The following is a 20,068-nucleotide window of genomic DNA, read 5'->3' as shown; positions in this document are numbered from 1 at the left end:
AAGGCAACCATTTTATTTTCAAATGGGCAGCTGCATAGTGAAGTTTAAATGGATCTAAATACAAGATCTACTGTTAACATATAGTAATTGACAATAAATAAAGGAATAGCACAGCCAACTTCATCTGTTTTGTCTGTGGCACACAAATTTTAGGAAAACTTTTCACGAAGAAACAAACACATTTGCAGAGTTTTGTGAACAGAAAAAAACAAGAGTGCAACACATTAACAGGGTGGAACATTTAGAGTTAAAGCAGAACTTTTGAAGCATTTTAGAAAGCCACTATTTCAAATAACACATTTATGGGATACACAATATCAGGACTCCCGGCGCCCACTTTTATTTATTTTTAAATCATTTCCCCTCCTCAAGTGTATAAATTGAGACATCATTATCATTCCAGTCCTTCACATTCTTATTTTGCCATAGTAGTGAAATAAAGAAAACATTTAAACTCTGGTCAGATAAGATGCACACACATTTAGAAAATGCAATTAGGGAAATATGGAAATCTAGATGTTTCATCAAATGCTTGCTAAGGAGTCCTCTGTTCTTTTTGTGCACAATGACTGAACTAAAGAACTTCAGTCGCTGTGTAAGAACCATTGTTCCAGCCACAGCACTTATTAGAAACAGAGTCCAGACTGGCGTGGGAAATACCTATGTATTTGACATCGCCCCTGTTTTGGAGAGAAATGGAGTGGAATAGAAAGTATAAGGAGATTTTACTGTTGCATTCTAATCAGCCATGATCTGTCTAATTTGTTTTGCTTCAGAAGGTAAAACTAATATTCTTCTGGATAAAAGTAATTAACAAGCCAATAGTATCATGTTGAATATGGAATGGAACAGCAGACACTGTAAGTTTTGGGAGCATAGTACTGTACTGTATAACTTTTCAAATCATCAGAGAATACTTTATTTCATACTACGATGCTGACATAGGATAGGTTTTAACTAATGGTTCTGTTTCAAATTGGGAAGAATAAGATTATGAAACTAAAACAAGACTTCAGTCGAGCTATTATCATCTGTATCACTGAATACAGGTTCTGCTATCTGTATTTAAATATTAAAAGTGTCTTGGTTGGAATATAACATTGTATTTTCCTAAGTTCCGTAAATTTATTACCAGTGATTGGAATATGGATAGTGTGCTACTAGTCAGCCATAGTTAGTATTTTATTTAACAAATGCATTTGTTAATTTATACCATTTACTTATAGTAATCATATTTAATTTTTTTTATTTATACACGCACATGGAAATATGCTTAGTTTTTATTGCCTTATACAAATTAACTCAGTCTTTCTTGATGGTTCTTTCCTTCTGAGGTCATGTATCAAACTAAATAGTTCTATGTTGTCAAGTACTTTGGGGACTTAATGACTGGACCCACCTGGATTAGTTGCATGCAGAGGTTTACGTACTGTAGTTTGTTTTATAGTTAGACACCTGACATGGGGGGGGGGGAGTGAAACTTATAAATATGGAAATGGAATAAGATACTTGTTCTTCTTCAACCCATTAGCATCCTCTTCTTTATTTCCCTGCTTCCCCTTTCTCTGTGATTCTGTTAACCTCCATTTACCAAGTCTCTGCTTTCCCCTGCCTCATTTCAACTTTCCCGTTTTGTGTTTCCCCCTATCCTTACCCCCGTTTGCTTTGGGGGCCCTGCTCCATTTTCTTCCTGTTGTCTCCTGTGGAATAATAATGAGGCAGGTGCCAAACTTGGGTTTTCTACAACTTTATTAATCGCAATCCTGGAATCACGAAATGATTTGATAGCTGGTGGTGGCGGGGATCTCTCTCTTTCTCTGCTCAACTTTATCTGAGGAACTGGGCTGGCTCTCCAGCAGCAGTTGTCCCTCAGGTGTCACGGCTTAAACTGTACAATTGTTAAGGCAGATTAAAAAGACATTATTAAATTTTGAACAGTGCAAAATGTTACTAAAACCAGCATGAACTAGCATGGCCATGCCAGAAATCTAAACACAGACTCAGTCTAACCTTTAAAAGCAGCAATAAAAAGGTCTTTAAAGTCCACTTAAAGATCTTGAGCAGTGGAACCTTCACATGGAACTGTGGGGCTAACTCTAAGGACGTCTCAAATAGTGCCGCAAATCTTTCAATCTTGAAATATTTTCAGTTTATGTGATTTGGAGAGCAGGAAGAAGGTGCTTCCAGCTATTTTAAAGTGTCTTAATCTTTTGCCTCTTGCATCCTTTTTATGAAAGGAACAAAATGAATAAACAATGGAAGTCTATAAAACAAGGAAAAGACAAAACATACTAAAACAATTTTTGCAAAGGTCTTTTTAATTGCATCAAATGCAACATCTAAGATGTTGGAACTCATCTGGGAACAATAAAAAAAATGTAAGTCAAACCACCCTATTTGTCCTTTATCAGCATCATTGCTGAATTGTACCTTTCATTTTTAAAATAGCAACATAATTGAACAATTGTCAGTTTAAAGTTCCTTGATTCAAACTGATTATACATAATAAAAATAACAAGCCATGACAAATAGGCAAATAGATTTCGATAATTCACTAAAGAATGTCTCTACCAAGCCTTTGTGGCGTATGTCTTGTTTGCAAGACAAATGCAGAGTTGAAATAACAACCCATGAATACCACTGGTGAAATGGCTATGTACACAAGGTGAATGCTAAAGCTTTTCCTTCTGAATGGACCTTTTAATCTAGGCATTATCTAAACTCTGAAAAAGCCTTCAGTGGCCTTACATACAGATTAATGGGAAAAGCTGAGACCTAGAGTTGGGCTATTTGCAGAAAAAGTTTTAAAGATTTACTGATGGTTGACAAATGCCATTTAAGTTTCAAAGCCATCAATAACCTATTGAAAAAGATTTAAAGGGAAACCCTCCCACTATAGAAAGAGACCTGACTCTGAAATATCTCAGCAGAAGCTCCTTCTCTTCCCCCCACCCCAAGCTTTCCCTACATACCCTCCACTGACTTTCTTTGCTATTTGGAACCCTTGAAACAAGTGACCTTGGAAAAGAGGAGGTAAGGCCCCTTTTAGAGACATTTGTATATAACTGATTGTGCCAAACTGCTATTGTGCAGGCATGAGAATTAAACAGAACTGTTTCCAGAAAAGTCTCTGGGATCATGGACAGGCTTTCAATAGCCTTTCTGCTAATAGTTTTTTAATGTGGGGGATGGGAGTGGCGGAATAAATTTTGTCAAGAATTTTGTCGAATCTGAAACCTTGTCCTAAACCTTTATCTTAACCTGTGTGAAGTTTGAGAAGCTTGTTTTTCTTTCAACTTTCTTAACAGCTAGTCAAACTCCAATTTATATGTATGTGGTATATGCCCTTTGCAGATGCATTTCTGCAAATATGACCCATACAAACAAGTTGTTAACATTTTGGTGCAGAAAAGAGGAAGAAAAGCAATTACAAGTCATTCATAAATTCATTTTTAAAAAACCAAAAAACTTTTGCTCTTGTGAGTTGTATGGAGAATAAAAAATATAATTAATTTAATACTACCAGGGGATATTGAGATAAGTATTAATTCATGTTTCTGATTATCTTTATTACAGTATGGCTAGGTTTCAGCATTGAAATAGCCTTGTTTGCTTTTATGGATGTGTTACGCACAACCCAAGTCTCTAAGCAGTGAGAGGCTTCAGAGGTTCCTATATTGACCCAGGGTACTGTGGTCAAAAGGGATGTGGGTGGCGCTGTGGGTTAAACCACAGAGCCTAGGACTTGCCGATCAGAAGGTTGGCGGTTTGAACCCCCGCAACGGAGTGAGCTCCCGTTGCTCGGTCCCTGCTCCTGCCAACCTAGCAGTTCGAAAGCACGTCAAAGTGCAAGTAGATAAATAGGTCCCGCTCCATCAGGAAGGTAAACGGTGTTTCCGTGCGATGCTCTGGTTTGCCAGAAGCAGCTTAGTCATGCTGGCCACATGTACGCCGGCTCCCTTGGCCAATAGAGCAAGATGAGCGCTGCAACCCCAGAGTCAGCCACGACTGGACCTAATGGTCCCTTTACCTTTACTGTGGTCAAAGATACTGTGGTATCTTTAGGATATGTAGCTTTAGTTGCACCCCCAAACATATATATAACCTGAGCAAAGGATAAAGGAGCTCACAGTTTTACCACTCCAACAGATCTTATTTCCCCATTCGGTTTCCAGGGGAGCACCAAATCTAGCACATAGCAAGACAAGTCACTGTCTCTCCAGCTTCCAGCCAAACTCTCACAACTTTCAGATACGCCACCCCTCTAGGCCTGTTGTTCTCCATCCTGGATGACATGGCACCAGTCAGGTGAGGTAGGAAAAGGCCCATCATTTGTTTCTCCTATTCTCATTTTTCCCTTTTCCCTAACTGCCTGCCTCTCCCTCACTCTCGCCTCTTAAGTTCATAGTAGCACCAATGTCCTGGTCTCATATTGTTTATTGCTCAGCAGCAGTGGTCAAGCAGTACAGACTACCCTCTCTGTACATGTGTTACCCTGGCAACAGTATACTGTGTGAGAAGACAGGTAGGGTACCTGGAGGTATTCCAAGGAGCAGTGTAATCAGAAGTTGCTAGTATCTCTGCCTATCCAAACCCTATTGTGCTGTCCATTTTGTGGGGACAGGATCACTCCCAGTCTCTAATGTAAATAATATCAGAAACATTAGATTTAATGATAACCAGTTGCTTCACCATCCTTTCCCATTACTATAAGGTAATTGTTTGATATTTATATCTTGCAAACTATTAGCCAAAAATCTGAATTTGTGGGGGGGGGGGGGGGTTGAAGCTGCCCTGTTAATATATTGCTCACAATATTGAATTTTCTAGAGTCATAACATTGTGTCAGTATACTTAATATGCTTAGAATACTCCTACCGCTGAAAATAAAAAGTCAACTAGTTGCTTGATTGATTCACCATTGTATATATGTAATCTGACCCTTCAGTTTCACTTTCTTGAGATCTCTGGTTATTTGGTCACTCCTACGCCCTCTCAGTAGAAAATGGAAAAATATACCGTATGTGAAAAGATTAGCCATCCATATCTGAGGATGCACTATAGCCACATCAATATTGCTTTAAAATACATTTAAAATACATTTACCTGGAGTACTGTGTCCAGTTCTGGGCACCACAGTTCAAGAAGGACACTGACAAACTGGAACGTGTCCAGAGGAGGGCAACCAAAATGGTCAAAGGCCTGGAAACGATGCCTTATGAGGAACGGCTAAGGGAGCTGGGCATGTTTAGCCTGGAGAAGAGGAGGTTAAGGGGTGATATGATAGCCATGTTCAAATATATAAAAGGATGTCACATAGAGGAGGGAGAAAGGTTGTTTTCTGCTGCTCCAGAGAAGCGGACACGGAGCAATGGATCCAAACTACAAGAAAGAAGATTCCACCTAAACATTAGGAAGAACTTCCTGACAGTAAGAGCTGTTCGACAGTGGAATTTGCTGCCAAGGAGTGTGGTGGAGTCTCCTTCTTTGGAGGTCTTTAAGCAGAGGCTTGACAACCATATGTCAGGAGTGCTCTGATGGTGTTTCCTGCTTGGCAGGGGGTTGGACTCGATGGTCCTTGTGGTCTCTTCCAACTCTATGATTCTATGATTCTACCTTTGTGGTCCCTTCCAACTCTATGATTCTATGATTCTATGATTCTATATGCTGCACTAAGCTCCTGGGAGGATGCAGGAAGGTTCACCTATAAAGCTAAACCATGGTTTAGTGTTATGGACACAAGCAGGGGTGCTGCCAGGATTTTTTGGGCTCAGTAAGCAGTATGTGGATTAAAAGGTAAAGGGACCCCTGACCATTAGGTCCAGTCGTGGCCGACTCTGGGGTTGCGGCGCTCATCTCGCTTTATTGGCCGAGGGAGCCAGCGTACAGCTTCCGGGTCATGTGGCCATCATGACTAAGCCGCTTCTGGCGAACCAGAGCAGAGCACGGAAACACCGTTTACCTTCCCGCCGGAGCGGTACCTATTTATCTACTTGCACTCTGACGTGCTTTTGAACTGCTAGGTTGGCAGGAGCAGGGACCGAGCAATGGGAGCTCACCCCGTTGCAGGGATTCGAACCGCTGACCTTCTGATCGGCAAGTCCTAGGCTCTGTGGTTTAACCCACAGCACCACCCACGTCCCTAGTATGTGGATTAGGCACTCACAAAAGAAGACATACATTTGCATAAAAATTGCATATACTTTGTCATATGCAAATTTGTGCCCTCTTTTGCAGAGGAACCAAAGGCACATTGGGACCCACATACAAGTAGTAAGATGTCTAACAGAATGTAAACATATGAAGCATTCCCCATAATCATTTTTCAGTACTAGAAAGGGTTTACTCTGTTAAATTTCTGCCTACCCCACAGCTGCTAAAGGCACAAGACCACATTGCATTTGTACTAGTGCAAACCAATTGATAAGAGCATGAGGTTCTTAATCTCAGGGTCATGGATTTGAGGCAAAAGATTCCTGCATTGAAGGGGGATTGGACTAGATGACCCCTAGGATCCCTTCCAGCTCTGCAATCCTATAGTTAACATAAATCATGGTTTGCAAACCAATTTCAGCTACACGGTTTCGACCTATCATTACAACCACAATTAGGGCAGCCTTTGCGGATATAGCACTGTATCATATTCACTGCTGAAAGAAGGAGGGAAGATTTCATGCAGGATAGAAACAACGAATTCAGAACCCTGAGACGCTTTCCTTGATTTCTTAACTATGGCTAAAAGAAGTGTTACATCTGCACCAGGTTAATGTGGGTAAAATGCTATGAGAATAGCAGAAATGAACATACAATACTAGTCAGGCACCTGCAATGGTGCCCACAGCATCAGGACCCTGGAGAGTACACAATAAACCTGACAAAGTTAAAGCTAGCAAGTGAGGCTAAGAGCGAAACTACATGTTATAGCAACAATCCTTTTTTTTAAAAAAAGTATACATAGACTATGTTTTATTTTGAAGAAAAACCATGCTTGGAGCCCCGATCTGGAGTATGTTTCCCTGCTGAAAGCTATTTGTCCCCCAAAGGTGTAACAGCACATTTAGGGCAAATTGGAGTGCAGGGTGGGGAACCAGATTGGGGACATGTTCTGGACTGACATCCAAAATCTGCTTGTTATTCACAGTAAAAGTAGCCAGTTTAAGTACACTTGGGGGGGGGGTGCTTTGTCATGATGTAGCTCAGCCCTTGAGTAGCTCAGACTGTTGCTTCACTGGTCAGAAGCCTACTGAATGCTGATATCAGGTGTGAGTACTTGGGACCCAGCTTCCTAATGGAGGTCACCTGCCAGTCGAGGAGGATAACACTGAGTTTCTGAGGGCTGCGCTACATCAGTGGTGGAAAGTCTCCTGATCTCCACCACTTCTAGGACTGGTATGTTGGTGAATGCCGGATTCCAGAAGTTGAGGGAGCTTCCAAAGAAGAAGAATCTTCTCTGAGAATGACAACTCGTGATGGGAGAAAGTCTGGTCCTGAGGAGAAGATGGGGTGGGCTTAAGTAGTGCAGCGTCCAACCATAGCAGGATGCAAGTGCATGCATGAAGCCAGATGCCAGGACTTCGCCTTCCCAAATTGGTTCCAAAGGCCACCCACAGCCAACTTGGGGCACAGCAGCAGTGAGATTGTGATAGTTGTTCCCAGGTGTGATTTTTGCAACAGGGTTTTTTGTTTTTTTTACCTAAGCCCGATCTGATTTTTATATAAAAATCTGCAAACTGGACACTAATTTCTTAGGTACGTATCAATATTGGTCATAGTACAAATTTGCAGGGTCTTTGTTTTTGCAGAAATTGGCCCTATTCAGAACATTTCCCTTCAAATGTGTAGTACAGTGGTACCTCAGGTTACATACGCTTCAGGTTACATATGCTTCAGGTTAAAGACCCAGAAATAGTGCTTCAGGTTAAGAACTTTGCTTCAGGATGAGAACAGAAATTGGGCTGTGGTGGCACGGCAGCAGCAGGAGGCCCAATTAGCTAAAGTGGTGCTTCAGGTTAAGAACAGTTTCAGGTTAAGTACAGACCTCCGGAACGAATTAAGTACTTAACCCGAGGTATCACTGTATTCATTTTAAAAAGCACTGTTGCTGGTATATGTACAAAATACGTCATCACCCGAAGGCTTTATCTTATTGTCCATTAAAATATAATTAATTTGACTGGGATTTCATTTGCTGTACTTTTGTTCCTTTGCCAAAGAAAATCTTTTGTTCCTTTGCCAAAACAAAGGGGGTAGTAGCCAACTACTGAAGAGAAAGAAAGGCATGATTAAATATTACAACAAAAGAGGGAATTTAATAACTACTCTGGTGTTGTTTAATAAATTAGCTTTTGAAGTGACTGCTAAACAACACATTGAGTTGAAAATGGGTAATTGTTAATATTTCTTAACAATAAAACTGTCATTTATTTCCAGGTTTGCCCTGTGTAACTGTATGCTGTCAAATGAATAGCTGTAAACTAGTAAAATGTATTTCTGCATTAAAATGTTGGCTAAAAACAGTGTGAGACTCTGGTGTGAATAATCAGCATGATAAGAACTTAAAATGCACACCCAGAACACCTGCTTAAAATAACATTTCCCACAAAATGAAAGATGTTCTGTATTAAGTATCATTTGCTGCCAGGTCTACAACCTGAGTCCGCTGAAGCGAGATGTTCTAAGTCTGAGGCTGACTTCCTCCAATACAATCAGTGGCTCAAACTTGTGTTCCCCTGTAGCTGGATTACGGTGCACACTATTAGTATAGCAGGACAATTGTCACTTTCCTAAAAATAAAAATGGTGATTAGAGCAATTGTTTGTATTTTATATATGCTGATTTTGGTTGTAGCAATACTTATGCTACTAGTTAATGATTTTACACTTCTTAATTTGGTCTTTTTTTTAAAAAAAAATAGTGTTGCTGTTTGCAATGTTTTTATTCTTTATTGTTCATTTAACTTTTTTATTGGTTTTGATCTGTTGCGCGCAGTCTTGGTGGTTTGCAGAAAGGTAATATAGAAATATAATAAAATAAGTGAGGTATACAAGTGGCAGCTGCAAAATGTGGTGCTGGGTAGAGTGCTGCTGTTCAGGGTTCAAGCCAGTCAGCCATGTATTGTTCTTTAATATTCTGTTCCGTTCTCCCCTTCAATGGAGTATTTTCTGTTCCCTCCCCAACCCCACTTCAAGCAATCAGTCAGCATTCCATGGCCACTGTGGATGATCAGTCTTCACTGGACTGCTTGGGGGGGGGTGTTCTCCCTTCACTTCTCCCCCCACCCATGAAAGACCTCTCTCTCTCTCTCTCTCTCTCTCTCTCTGTGTGTGTGTGTGTGTGTGACTGTTGATGTTTCAAATTGCTTCAGGATGCTTTATGGGAAGTGGTTCATTAAAAAAATAAATAACATGTGCACAGGTCCATTTGCTTGGATAGCTCCCATTCATATGGGGCTTGTGCAGGAAAGCCCCACAGTGGGCACAAACCTTTTTAATGTCTTGTATAGCTCCCATGTATTTTAGTGAAGCCTTCGCAGTGAAGCCACAGTAATTACACTGTGCTAGCATGAGGAGGAAACAGGCTTTTTAAAAGTATAATTAAGTGGAATACTGCATAAAAGTGAGGTTGATGTGACTTAGGAAAACCTGTTGGTTTCCTGTGCCAGGAACTACTGTGGAACCCCACCAGGAAGTGTGCTACAAGCAGGATCAGATTGCACCCTTGTTTTGTGGTTCATTTCACTTATTTAATGCAACTTGAGAATCTGCAAAGGGAGCCCATTAAAAAGAGAAATGTAGGGGGTGCTTGGTTTTCTGTGAGTCAAAATATTTGCTATTATAGTATTAGGGCAGTAATATAGGGCAAAATTCCTTTGTTTTGCAATCTACAACTAACAAGAGTGAAATACAGGTTACTACATTGTTTTAAAGTATATTTAAATATTGTTTTATCATGTTGCAGTTTTTCTACCATAGGAATCAATTTTCCTGTAAGAAAGCAAGAAGCAACCTGATTGTGCCAACTATTTTAATTTCTTACTGTGGTGTATTGAAATCGGTAGCTTAATAATAAGAAAAGGCAACCAAAAATATGTGGTAGTAGTTTAAAAATTGTATTTAATAAACCACATCTGCTGTTCTAAAACCATTTGCTTCAAAGCAATTCCATAGAAATTTGTGGGATCATCTGGAATAAATGGCTTAAATACTTCTGGTTCATCTGACTTTGAAAGGGACCTATTTTTGTTTGTTGTTTTGTTAATGTGCTACTTTAAAATGTACAAACAGCTGTATACTGCAGTTACGTATCCTGTATTAAGACTCTGTCTCTTTCCTTCCTCAGCGATCTCAGTATGAACAACATCACTAGACTGTCCTCAAACTCGCTGCACAATCTCCGCTTCCTGGAAGAGCTGTACGTATCTTTGTATTCTTGACTGACATAGTTGAGAGAACATTCTTAGGCACTTCTCTGGGAACCAGATAACACAGCACAGAAAAAGCTGTGAGCTCTGACACGTTTGGCACATGCGGAAACACTTAGCTGGAAAAAACACACACCAATTGCTTGTGATTCTAGAAATACACTTACCAAAAAAAAACCCCCTAAAAACCCTAAACGAGTTACCACGAGGCTACAACTTTTCTAAGCAGAGACAGGGCTGTAGAAATTAATTTTTTTAAGGGTTGTTTAAAAGAGCCGGATTGCTATTTGGAAATAGTTAAGCAGCAGGATATTAAAAGTTTGAATACCAGCTCATGTTTATTAAAATAGTAAGTGAAGTTATAATCAAAACCAAAACCTGCTGTCTGGTTCTGCCTGTGTCAAGGACACTTGCATTCACATTCCATGGTACTAAGTCGTCTTGTTGTAATCACTTTTAATTACTGTTTCCTTACTCTTTAGCTTTTAGCATCCCTCAAGGCTGGCTATGAAACACAGAACCCTGCATAGCTTAATTTGTTCTATTTGGTGTTTTCTGGTTTTTTTTAAAAAAGAAAAAACACTATGCTATAAAAACTAGTTAATCAAACACAGGATCACAAGTGGAATGTTGATTAGCAGTGATGATGGCCAGCCAGAAGAGGAAACCACTCTATGCACATAAGACTATATGTAACAGTGACCACAAAACTAAGAATTTGAAAATGCTTTGGATTTTCATTCTTCATATCAACAGTAACTCAAGGCACAGGTATCCTGGTGAGGTTCACTAAAAGCAAAGTGTTTGTACCTCTGCTTCTTCCCTCTGATACTCACTTGTGGCATCTAATTAGTGGCAAGCCACAAAAACCCACATATTGTGGACAGCTGCAGTTTTGTTTATGCAAATCAATGTATCACTTCCTCTTCCTGAATACCCAGAGTTTACCTGACTTAGTAGTGTCATGCAATATGAGCTACTGTCTAGAAACACGGGGGCAAGGGCGATCGTATCTAGTGATCTTGCTCCAAATGTGAGACCTGATCAGTTGATACTGGGATGGCCTCTATTCTCATTATAACACACTTTCTGTCTAGACAAGGGTCCAAACTTGCACTGGGATGCATAGCTTCGTGTGAGGATGTCCTGATGGGAATCCTAAGCTTATTGACTGCAGCATCTGTGCTCTGAATGCCCAGTGCATTGTTCTGTTTTACAGTCTCGCCATCCAGTCTCCTACAACTGCCTATGACTGAGTGAATTACACAAACTATGTAGAACCTGCAGCCACATGATTGCTTTTACATCTCTAAAGGAGAAAGCCAGAAGGCTGCTGGGGCTAGTTACAGCATCATTGAATAAGACATATCTAGTTTCCTTTCTAAGACTGAAAAATTGGGCTTTGCAAACAAAAGCAGTGTGGGCAAAGCTCCAAGCAGTTTTTAGTACACTGCTCAACAACTTTACAGCAGGTGCCCTTAGTAGAATAATGCACAGATAAGTTCACTTGGGTTGTCTGTTTTGTTTCCCCTCTCCCTTTCAACAGAATGATTTGAGAATTAGTTTCGGGTGACAACCATTTTGCCAACCAAGTGACAAAGCTGCCTTAAAAGTTAGCTCTGTCTCAGTCACAGGTACAAACCAACAAGCTAAGCCTCATGCCTTTTTTAAAAATGACAAATATGTGTGACTCCTGTGTGATTTCAGTTTTGTTAATCTATTGGTGGGGGGCATTAGTGAGAACAATCTTTCCAGGACTATTCGGTAATTCCATAATGAAGTACAAAGACACAGCACAAGTGTAAAAGAATGCAATTACAATTTTCAGAAGAAAAATGCTAGCTTTTTAACAGTAGATGTCGAACAATTACCTACACTGTGCCTGAAGCAGTAGCGACAGATGGCATTTGCAACCACTTAGGGAGGGCATTCAGCCTCTTGTGTGCCCATGCACTGCAAAACATCTGCACCTTTTATCCAGTATGGACATTAGCTGGTTGTTTTTCAGGAGGGCGAGTAGAAATCTTTTGCATGTCAGCTGGTTGGCTTTGCTGGCTGGTTTATTTCACCTGTTCTGTACTGGGTTTCCGGCAGATGTCCTTATCGGATGGTTGCTTTTAAATAAGTTAATTGGCAACATTGGCAGGTAGGTTCAGGAAGTTAATAGGCAGTTAAGGTTCAGTGACCAGTCTTGGGTACCTTTAAAGGTGAAGGGAGTAGATGCAATACCTTTCAGAACCGTTGGACCTGCTGCCAGGATAAAGATGTCCTTTGAAGCCAACCTGTAAAACTCGCTTGCAGTTGTGGTGCTCTGAGAGGGGGTGAAGCAGTACTTCCTCTATATTCACCTGGAAGGCGGGACTTAAGGAACAGAGTAGATTAAATGCTACCTATTACCCTTAGCAGAATTGGCTCACTCAGTTTGTTACGTGCAGTTGGCACTATTTTTATGGGGTTTTTTTATACAAGTGTGGTGGGTAAGCAATATAAATTGCTATGAACAGCAAAAAATAAAAATAAAAAGTGCCAGTACTCTGTATCAGCGTATACCTATACACTGGAGGGGCCAGTGTGGTGTAGTGGTTAAGAGCGGTAGACTCGTAATCTGGCGAACTGGGTTCGCGTCTCCGCTCCTCCACATGCAGCTGCTGGGTGACCTTCAGCTAGTTACACTTCTTTGAAGTCTCTCAGCCCCACTCACCTCACAGAGTGTTTGTTGTGGAGGAGGAAGGGAAAGGAGAAAGTTAGCTACTTTGAGACTCCTTTGGGTAGTGATAAAGCGGGATATCAAATCCAAACTCTTCTTCTATATGGTCGCAAAACCTAGCAATACTAGAGGAGCATAATCTCTCACAAGTCATATCTGAATGAGGTGAGGCATATGAAAATGGCTGTTGTAGAGCAGATAAATGTAGCCTTGCCATTGTTCCATGGAGAAGGATTGTCATGCCTGAGTAACTGTGTAGTGCAGTGATGTAAATAAACTTTGGAAAACAGGCAACATCAGAAAAATTATCTGACCACACCCTCCAGAGCAGAATTGGGGTATGTGTAGAGGGTTTCAGGGAGGAGGGGAAAGAAGGGGAAGTCCTGTCTCACCAGCTGAAGTCATTCTGCTGGTGTGCAGATACCTCTGGAAGTTGCCCAGTTCATATTATAATCCTGTGTAGAAAGGGACATGCAAAGTAAAGATTATAATAGTTGTATTCAAAGTACAGTATAGTAGCTTGTATGATCAGACATGCATGCCTCCAGGTTGGCAGACAGCCAGTGACACATAATAAATTCCACCGTCACAAGACAGTATTGGTATGAAGTAAGAACTCCACAATATTAGTTAGAATAGAAAAGCCCTGCTCAGCAGAACACAGCATTTTAAAATCGATGTATTTTCTCATATAACTATTTGGGTTAATAGCCAAAAAGTATTACTTTTCTTAGTTTCGTGCATGGGCTTTTTCTGACAGAGGATTATTCTAGCAACAATAACTATTATAAAAGCTAACTATTTTCAAAGCAATAATAAACTGGATATCCAAATGTATTTGAATTCTCATGCATACGGCTGTTCAGACAGCTGTAAAGTCTGACTCAGCCTCTTCAGTGGCCTGTCCTTTAGTTAATTTAACCAAGGTTCCTGTTTACAGTCCATTTGCTCCTCCGTTGTCTCAGACGAGATGCAGCCAAGCAAATAAAATGCAAGTTATGGTTTAGATTTCTGTCGTGTTGCTTATTTAAAAATGGAAGCATTGCTTCATTTTGGACATATCCTGAAGCATTTATAGCAATAGTTTTCCGCTGCTGCTAGTATAGCACTTTGGGGAACAATGTTGCCACTACCCAACCGTTAAAAATCAATAGAATTTATTATATTTTCAACTTGTAGAAGTTGTGTTAGTCAGAGTGACTATCTTGATTATACAAAAATTGAGGCAACTTGGGAATTTGCATGGTTTTGAAATTGCGTTTATTGTTTGTTTCATAAAATTTATACACCGCTTGATTTAAAAAATTAGTGTGGTTTACAAAAAGGTAAAACAATTAAAAAATAAAAAATACAACCCTACTTTCAAACACACAGAAGTTAAAATACTAAAACGTATTAAAATTCCCTCAACTTCCTAAGCATATGGGTAGGCTTGTTGAAAACAAGAATCCTTTTAGCATGTGCAGAAAAGAATACAGTGAAGGCACCTGCTTGATCTCAATGGGCAGCGAGTTCCAAAGTTCAGTTGCTGTCACACTAAACAACTGACTTCTTACAAATGTGGAACTGGTATTATGTGGCACCTATAGTGGTGCCAATTACACTGATCGATGCAGTCAAGTGAGTGCATGTGGGGTAAAGCGATCTCGTAGGTAAACTGGTCCCAAGTTGTTAAGGGCTTTATATGCCAATAGTAAATACCTTGAGCTTGGCGCGGTAGCAAATCTGTGCAGATCTGAGCACAGGCATTATATGCTTGCAAGGGCTCACTTCCTCCAGCAATTGTTCTGCAGCATACATTTATGATGGTTGTATGTGTTTGGGTTGGTTTGTTTTAAATAAATCTGCAAACAGCCCTGTACCCGGAAAGGTACGTTAGAAATTGGTTTGTCTACTTATAGAGTAATTCACACTGATGTTAGTGTGTTATAAGAAAAAACTGCTCTTTTCCCTTATGGGGTACCCAAGAGCCCATATAAAATCCTTATGTAGGTTCTATCAGTAGGAGAAAATAACAGAGGCTAACCAGAAAATATTGAGAAGCAAAGCAGCTAGTAAGTCTGACCTTTATTAAACTGTCGCAACAGGGTGCTCACCCCACCATGCAGGAGGGAGGAGGAACCCAGAACAAAGGTGTGCAAGCCCTTATATAGTGGTACCTTGGGTTAAGTACTTAATTCGTTCTGGAGGTCCGTTCTTAACTTGAAACTGTTCTTAACCTGAAGCACCACTTTAGCTAATGGGGCCTGCTGTTGCCGCACCACCGGAGCACGATTTCTGTTCTCATCCTGAAGCAAAGTTCTTAACCCGAGGTACTATTTCTCGGTTAGCGGATTCTGTAACCTGAAGCATATGTAACCTGAAGCGCATGTAACCCAAGGTACCACTGTATAGATTTTCGAAATTGCCACCCTATAGCTCAAGGCCACCTCCAATACATCATACATACATCACAGAAGGAGCGGTCTACAGCAGAATCCTGTCTGGCAGGAAACCTGTTAATGGGTTTACCTGGACAGCCTGGCCATTCTTTTGTCACGATAAATACTTAATTCCTGAGTCCAGGTCACAAGCTCACCCTAGTCATACCCAGTTGTACCCATAATGCAGGATTTGTGAGCACAGAGACAATGGGGAGGCTTTTCCCATTTCCATCCAGATTGCAGAGGAATATTTGAGGTCACTGAAGAGTCAAAATGGCTTTAGGACTGTTTTCCTGTACTGTTTCAGACACGTGGTTTGTATATTTATATATGTGTTTGCCTGGTACATTTATGAACATTTATTTTATATCTTAGACCTTGTAATTCTCATAGCAGTAGGAACTTGCTTCTGAGTTAAATATGCTTTGATTTTATTGAAAATCGATTAAATCATGAGATTCAAAACCTAAGGCAGAGAGAAGTACAGGCAATCCTGGCTGTTCCAAGGAGAACCTCAACTGCAGCCCGAACCATGAATGAGTTCAATGGCAGTCTTTCATTCATTTCTTCACTATACCAGATGGGTAGCAGCGATTTAAAATAAAATAATGACCACATAAAACCAGGTGAACCCATGGTTGAAACTTTTTTTTTTTTGTCCCACTGACACAAATTATACTAAAGTGAACAATTCATGGAATAACATTGGTGTTAACTTTTCTGGACTACTGTAGACCAAAATTCTCTGGACATTCACAAAAATCAATAAAACACACAGATGTGGTTCGATAGTTACACAGAATCTAGAATACAAAGTATCCTGCACCCCTCCCCCAAACCAGATCAGCCTTTGCTAGCTATTTATTTATTTATTTATTTATTTATTTTTAAGGGAAAGCAATTTGGATGCACATTTAAATGCACCAAAGCAAATAATTAAAATTTAAAGGGCTGGCTGAATTAAAAGGTCTTTACCTGGTGGAAAAAATGGCCATAATGTGGATGCACCACATTGCATCAGCTAGTGGGGGGGCGGGGCAGTGATCCTGCTCAGTGCTGGAGGCTGTCTTCAGGTGCTTAAGGTGCTTTTCAAAACTACTGTTTGAAACAGCCCGTGCTTCTCTTTTAAGAGAGCAGGTGGGAAGTGCCTCTTCCTTGCTATCCCGCTACTCTCAGTGATGTACAGTGGTACCTTGGGTTACATACGCTTCAGGTTACATACGCTTCAGGTTACAGACTCCGCTAACCCAGAAATAGTACCTCGGGTTAAGAACTTTGCTTCAGGATAAGAACAGAAATCGTGCAGCGGCGGCGCTGCGGCAACAGGAGGCCCCATTAGCTAAAGTGGTGCTTCAAGTTAAGAACAGTTTCAGGTTAAGAGCGGACCTCCGGAATGAATTAAGTTCTTAACCAGAGGTACCACTGTATTTGAAATAAAAGTTGACATAACACTTATCAAATTCCTCTGATACTCTGCTCAGGTTGACATCAGCAGTTAACATTATTTTAAGAAGCACATGTGTAACACAGAAAGGCAAATGATCATCAGCTCATTTCCACATGGAATTTCTATCCATTCACGACCAGTCGGCTTTTTAAAGCACAACACTCTGAAGGAACGTGCACCATTTTTGTAACCATGTGCTCTCTTGTAGCTAATGAAGCTTGGCGATTTATCTGTGTGCTTTCTATGTCTGCTGGGGAAAATTCATGTCTACTGGGGCAAATGTAAAGTTATGAAAATAGTAGCCAATCTGCATTCTGTAATTTTGCATTGTTTGCTACTGAAGCAGAACAGGTTGGACAATTAGGCGTGCACTGTAAGCCAGGTTTATTGAAGCAAATGCATTTGTACAGCTGACGGTAAATGGACTGTGTATTTATGAAATGTTTCACACGGAATGTTAATGATGACAAAACTAGGATCTTAAACAACTCCTTCTAGCCCTGGTGCTTCCAATATAACTGTCCTGTGTATTTTAACATCCAAATTAATTCCACATAAAATAAAATCTATTTATCTTTTTTCGTTCTAACCCTGCAGACGTCTGGCAGGAAATGGCTTGACACACATCCCCAAAGGAGCATTTTCTGGGCTTTTCAGCCTTAAAGTACTGTAAGTAAACCAACATTTCTATGTGGTTTGTTTAAAAGATCTCAGGGCCTAATACTAAAGCAACACTTTAAGTGAATTGTTCATTTTGATCAGAGTATGACCAGGAAAAGATGGTTAATGCTTTTAGAAAAATAAGGCATTTGCTTCATTGTATTAAACCTTGAAACTTTGAAAGATGAGTGATGTCCCAAAATGAGTTCACTCATAAAGTTAATGTCTCTGTATAATATCAAATAAAGATCTAATTTTATAATTGTTTCTTTAACATCCTACAGAAGGGCAGGTTTTAGTTCTCAAAGTTCAGAGACATTTATAATGAGGATGGAAAAAAGGAGGTCACTTTTATATCTATTTATATGGGTGGGAAGATGGACAAAATGAGTAGATTAATTACTTCAAACATCATAGTATTTAAGAAACGTTACGCCCATATCTTATGTTATTTCTTGGTAGATGTCGTCAGTTAAAGATAAACCTAATTCTGACACCTCCTTGAAACATACTTATTTAGCAAGGCCTCTGCAAATGTGTAGTTCCAGTTTTCGTTCTTATTTTTCTAGATTGTTTTTTTCTAAGCTGCATTTTATTCTCTGAGTTGTTATGTTTTTGTTAAGTATTTAATATTTATTAGATTTCTATACCGCCCTTCATCCGAGGATCACAGGGCAGTTTACAATATAAAAACACAAAAATACATGCTATAGTAACAAACAAAAACAATACACACATAACACAGTTCAAAAGGCCATATATTGTTTAGTTAGCCAAAGGCCTGGGAGAAGGGGAGTGTTTTCACCTGGTGCCTAAATATATGTAATGTAGATGGCACAGGGCTTCAGATGATGATCACAGGGTTCAGGTAAGTTAATATGAGGGGAGGTGGTCCTTAAGGTATTGTGGTCCTAAGCCATTTAAGGTTTTATAGCTCAAGACCAGCTCTTTGAATTGGTTGCAGAAACTAACTAGCAGCCAGTGCGTTCAAGCCAGGATTGGCATTAAATGCTCAAACCATCTTGCTCTGGTGATGAAAGTGGCCACTGAATTGTGCACTGTCTTCAAGGGCAGCACCATGTATAATGTGTTGCAATGATTTAACCTAGAGATTATCAGAGCATAGACAACAAAAGTTAGGCTATTCCTGTCTAGGTAGGGGTGCTGCTGGGCCACTAGCCAAAGCTGATGGAAGGTACTCAGCACCACCAAGGCCTCAAGTGACAACAAAGGATCTAAGAGTAACCCCCAAGCTGCATACCTGCTCCCTCAGAGGGAAGGTAATCCCATCAAGAGCCTCAGTCTTATCCGGATTAAGCTTCAGTTTGTTGGCTCTCATCCAGTCTGTTGCAGAGACAATACAAGTGCCTCACCTGCGGATGTAAAGGAGAAGTAGAGCTGGGTGTCATCAGCATATTGCTGACAATCTACTCCAAAATTCCAGGTTACCCCGCTCAGTGCTTTCATGTAGCATAGGGAATGAAGGTGAACTATGAGGAACTCCACATTGAAGACTCCACAGGGCAGAAGAGCATTCCTTAAGCATCACCTTCTGAAAACAACCATCCAAGTGGGACTGGAACCACTCATCCACAATATGGACAGCTCTTTAAATGATGAGAAGAGGCACACACTTACATTTTATTAATTTATCTCATTAATATCCTACCTTCCTCCATGTATTTCTCTCTCCTACCCATTTTATCCTAACAACAACCCTGTGAGATAGTTTAGGCTAAGAGAGAGTCTTCCGGCTATCCCCACTATGCTACTCTGGCTCTCAAATTATACAAAGTTTTGGTTTTATCTCTAAACCTTGGTTTCAAAATATTGGTAACTAGCAGGTGGTACACTCTGTTTTGGAGACCAGATCTCACACCCATGTTACTAACCATTTTCCTTCTGGGCGGGTTATACCAGTGTAAGATACTAAACACTGGCCTCTGGTTTGTAGGCTAAAATTGTTTAACTCACTCTCTCTGTCTGTCTCTCTCTCCAAACGCAGAATGCTTCAGAATAATTTGCTAAAGCAAGTTCCTGCTGAAGCACTCCAGAACCTGCACTCTCTCCAGTCTCTGTAAGTATATGCATATACCCTATAATACACTACATGGTTGTTAATGGTGATTATGCCAAAGTATGTCATTGTATAACCTCTGCTTCCATTAATTATAAAAAAATAGCATAATCTGAAGTACAAAGTGACACTAGATGGCAGAAATAAGAGTGTACAAATGAAGCACAAGATCACAACTTTTTTCAAAGTATAATTCTTACTGCTTAAACAAAAAAATAGTTGAATAAGGAATTGCTTCCTTGAGCGTTCTGGTCTCTCTTTCAGATAGAACAGATTCAGATGTACTAATGCCCTCCAATGAGAGTGTCCCCTTTAATATATATTAAAATAATAA

At 40.1% G+C, this 20,068-nt stretch overlaps 1 protein-coding gene across 1 annotated transcript in view; it reads left to right on the top strand.

Moving 5' to 3' along the window:
* The window catches only part of LGR5 (leucine rich repeat containing G protein-coupled receptor 5), a 69,821-nt gene that overhangs the window by 15,433 nt on the left and 34,320 nt on the right, over nt 1–20,068 (top strand). The window contains exons 2-4 of the mRNA XM_080971161.1: nt 10,339–10,410; nt 17,595–17,666; nt 19,663–19,734. Coding sequence (XP_080827287.1) covers nt 10,339–10,410; nt 17,595–17,666; nt 19,663–19,734 — 216 coding nt within the window. The remainder of the gene's footprint in view (nt 1–10,338; nt 10,411–17,594; nt 17,667–19,662; nt 19,735–20,068) is intronic.

This window comes from Podarcis pityusensis (assembly GCF_964106645.2).
Source record: "Podarcis pityusensis genome assembly, chromosome: 10".
Lineage (NCBI taxonomy): Eukaryota > Metazoa > Chordata > Lepidosauria > Squamata > Lacertidae > Podarcis > Podarcis pityusensis.
The sequence above is the reverse complement of the archived record's forward strand: the minus strand, read 5'-3'. Positions and strand labels throughout refer to the sequence as shown.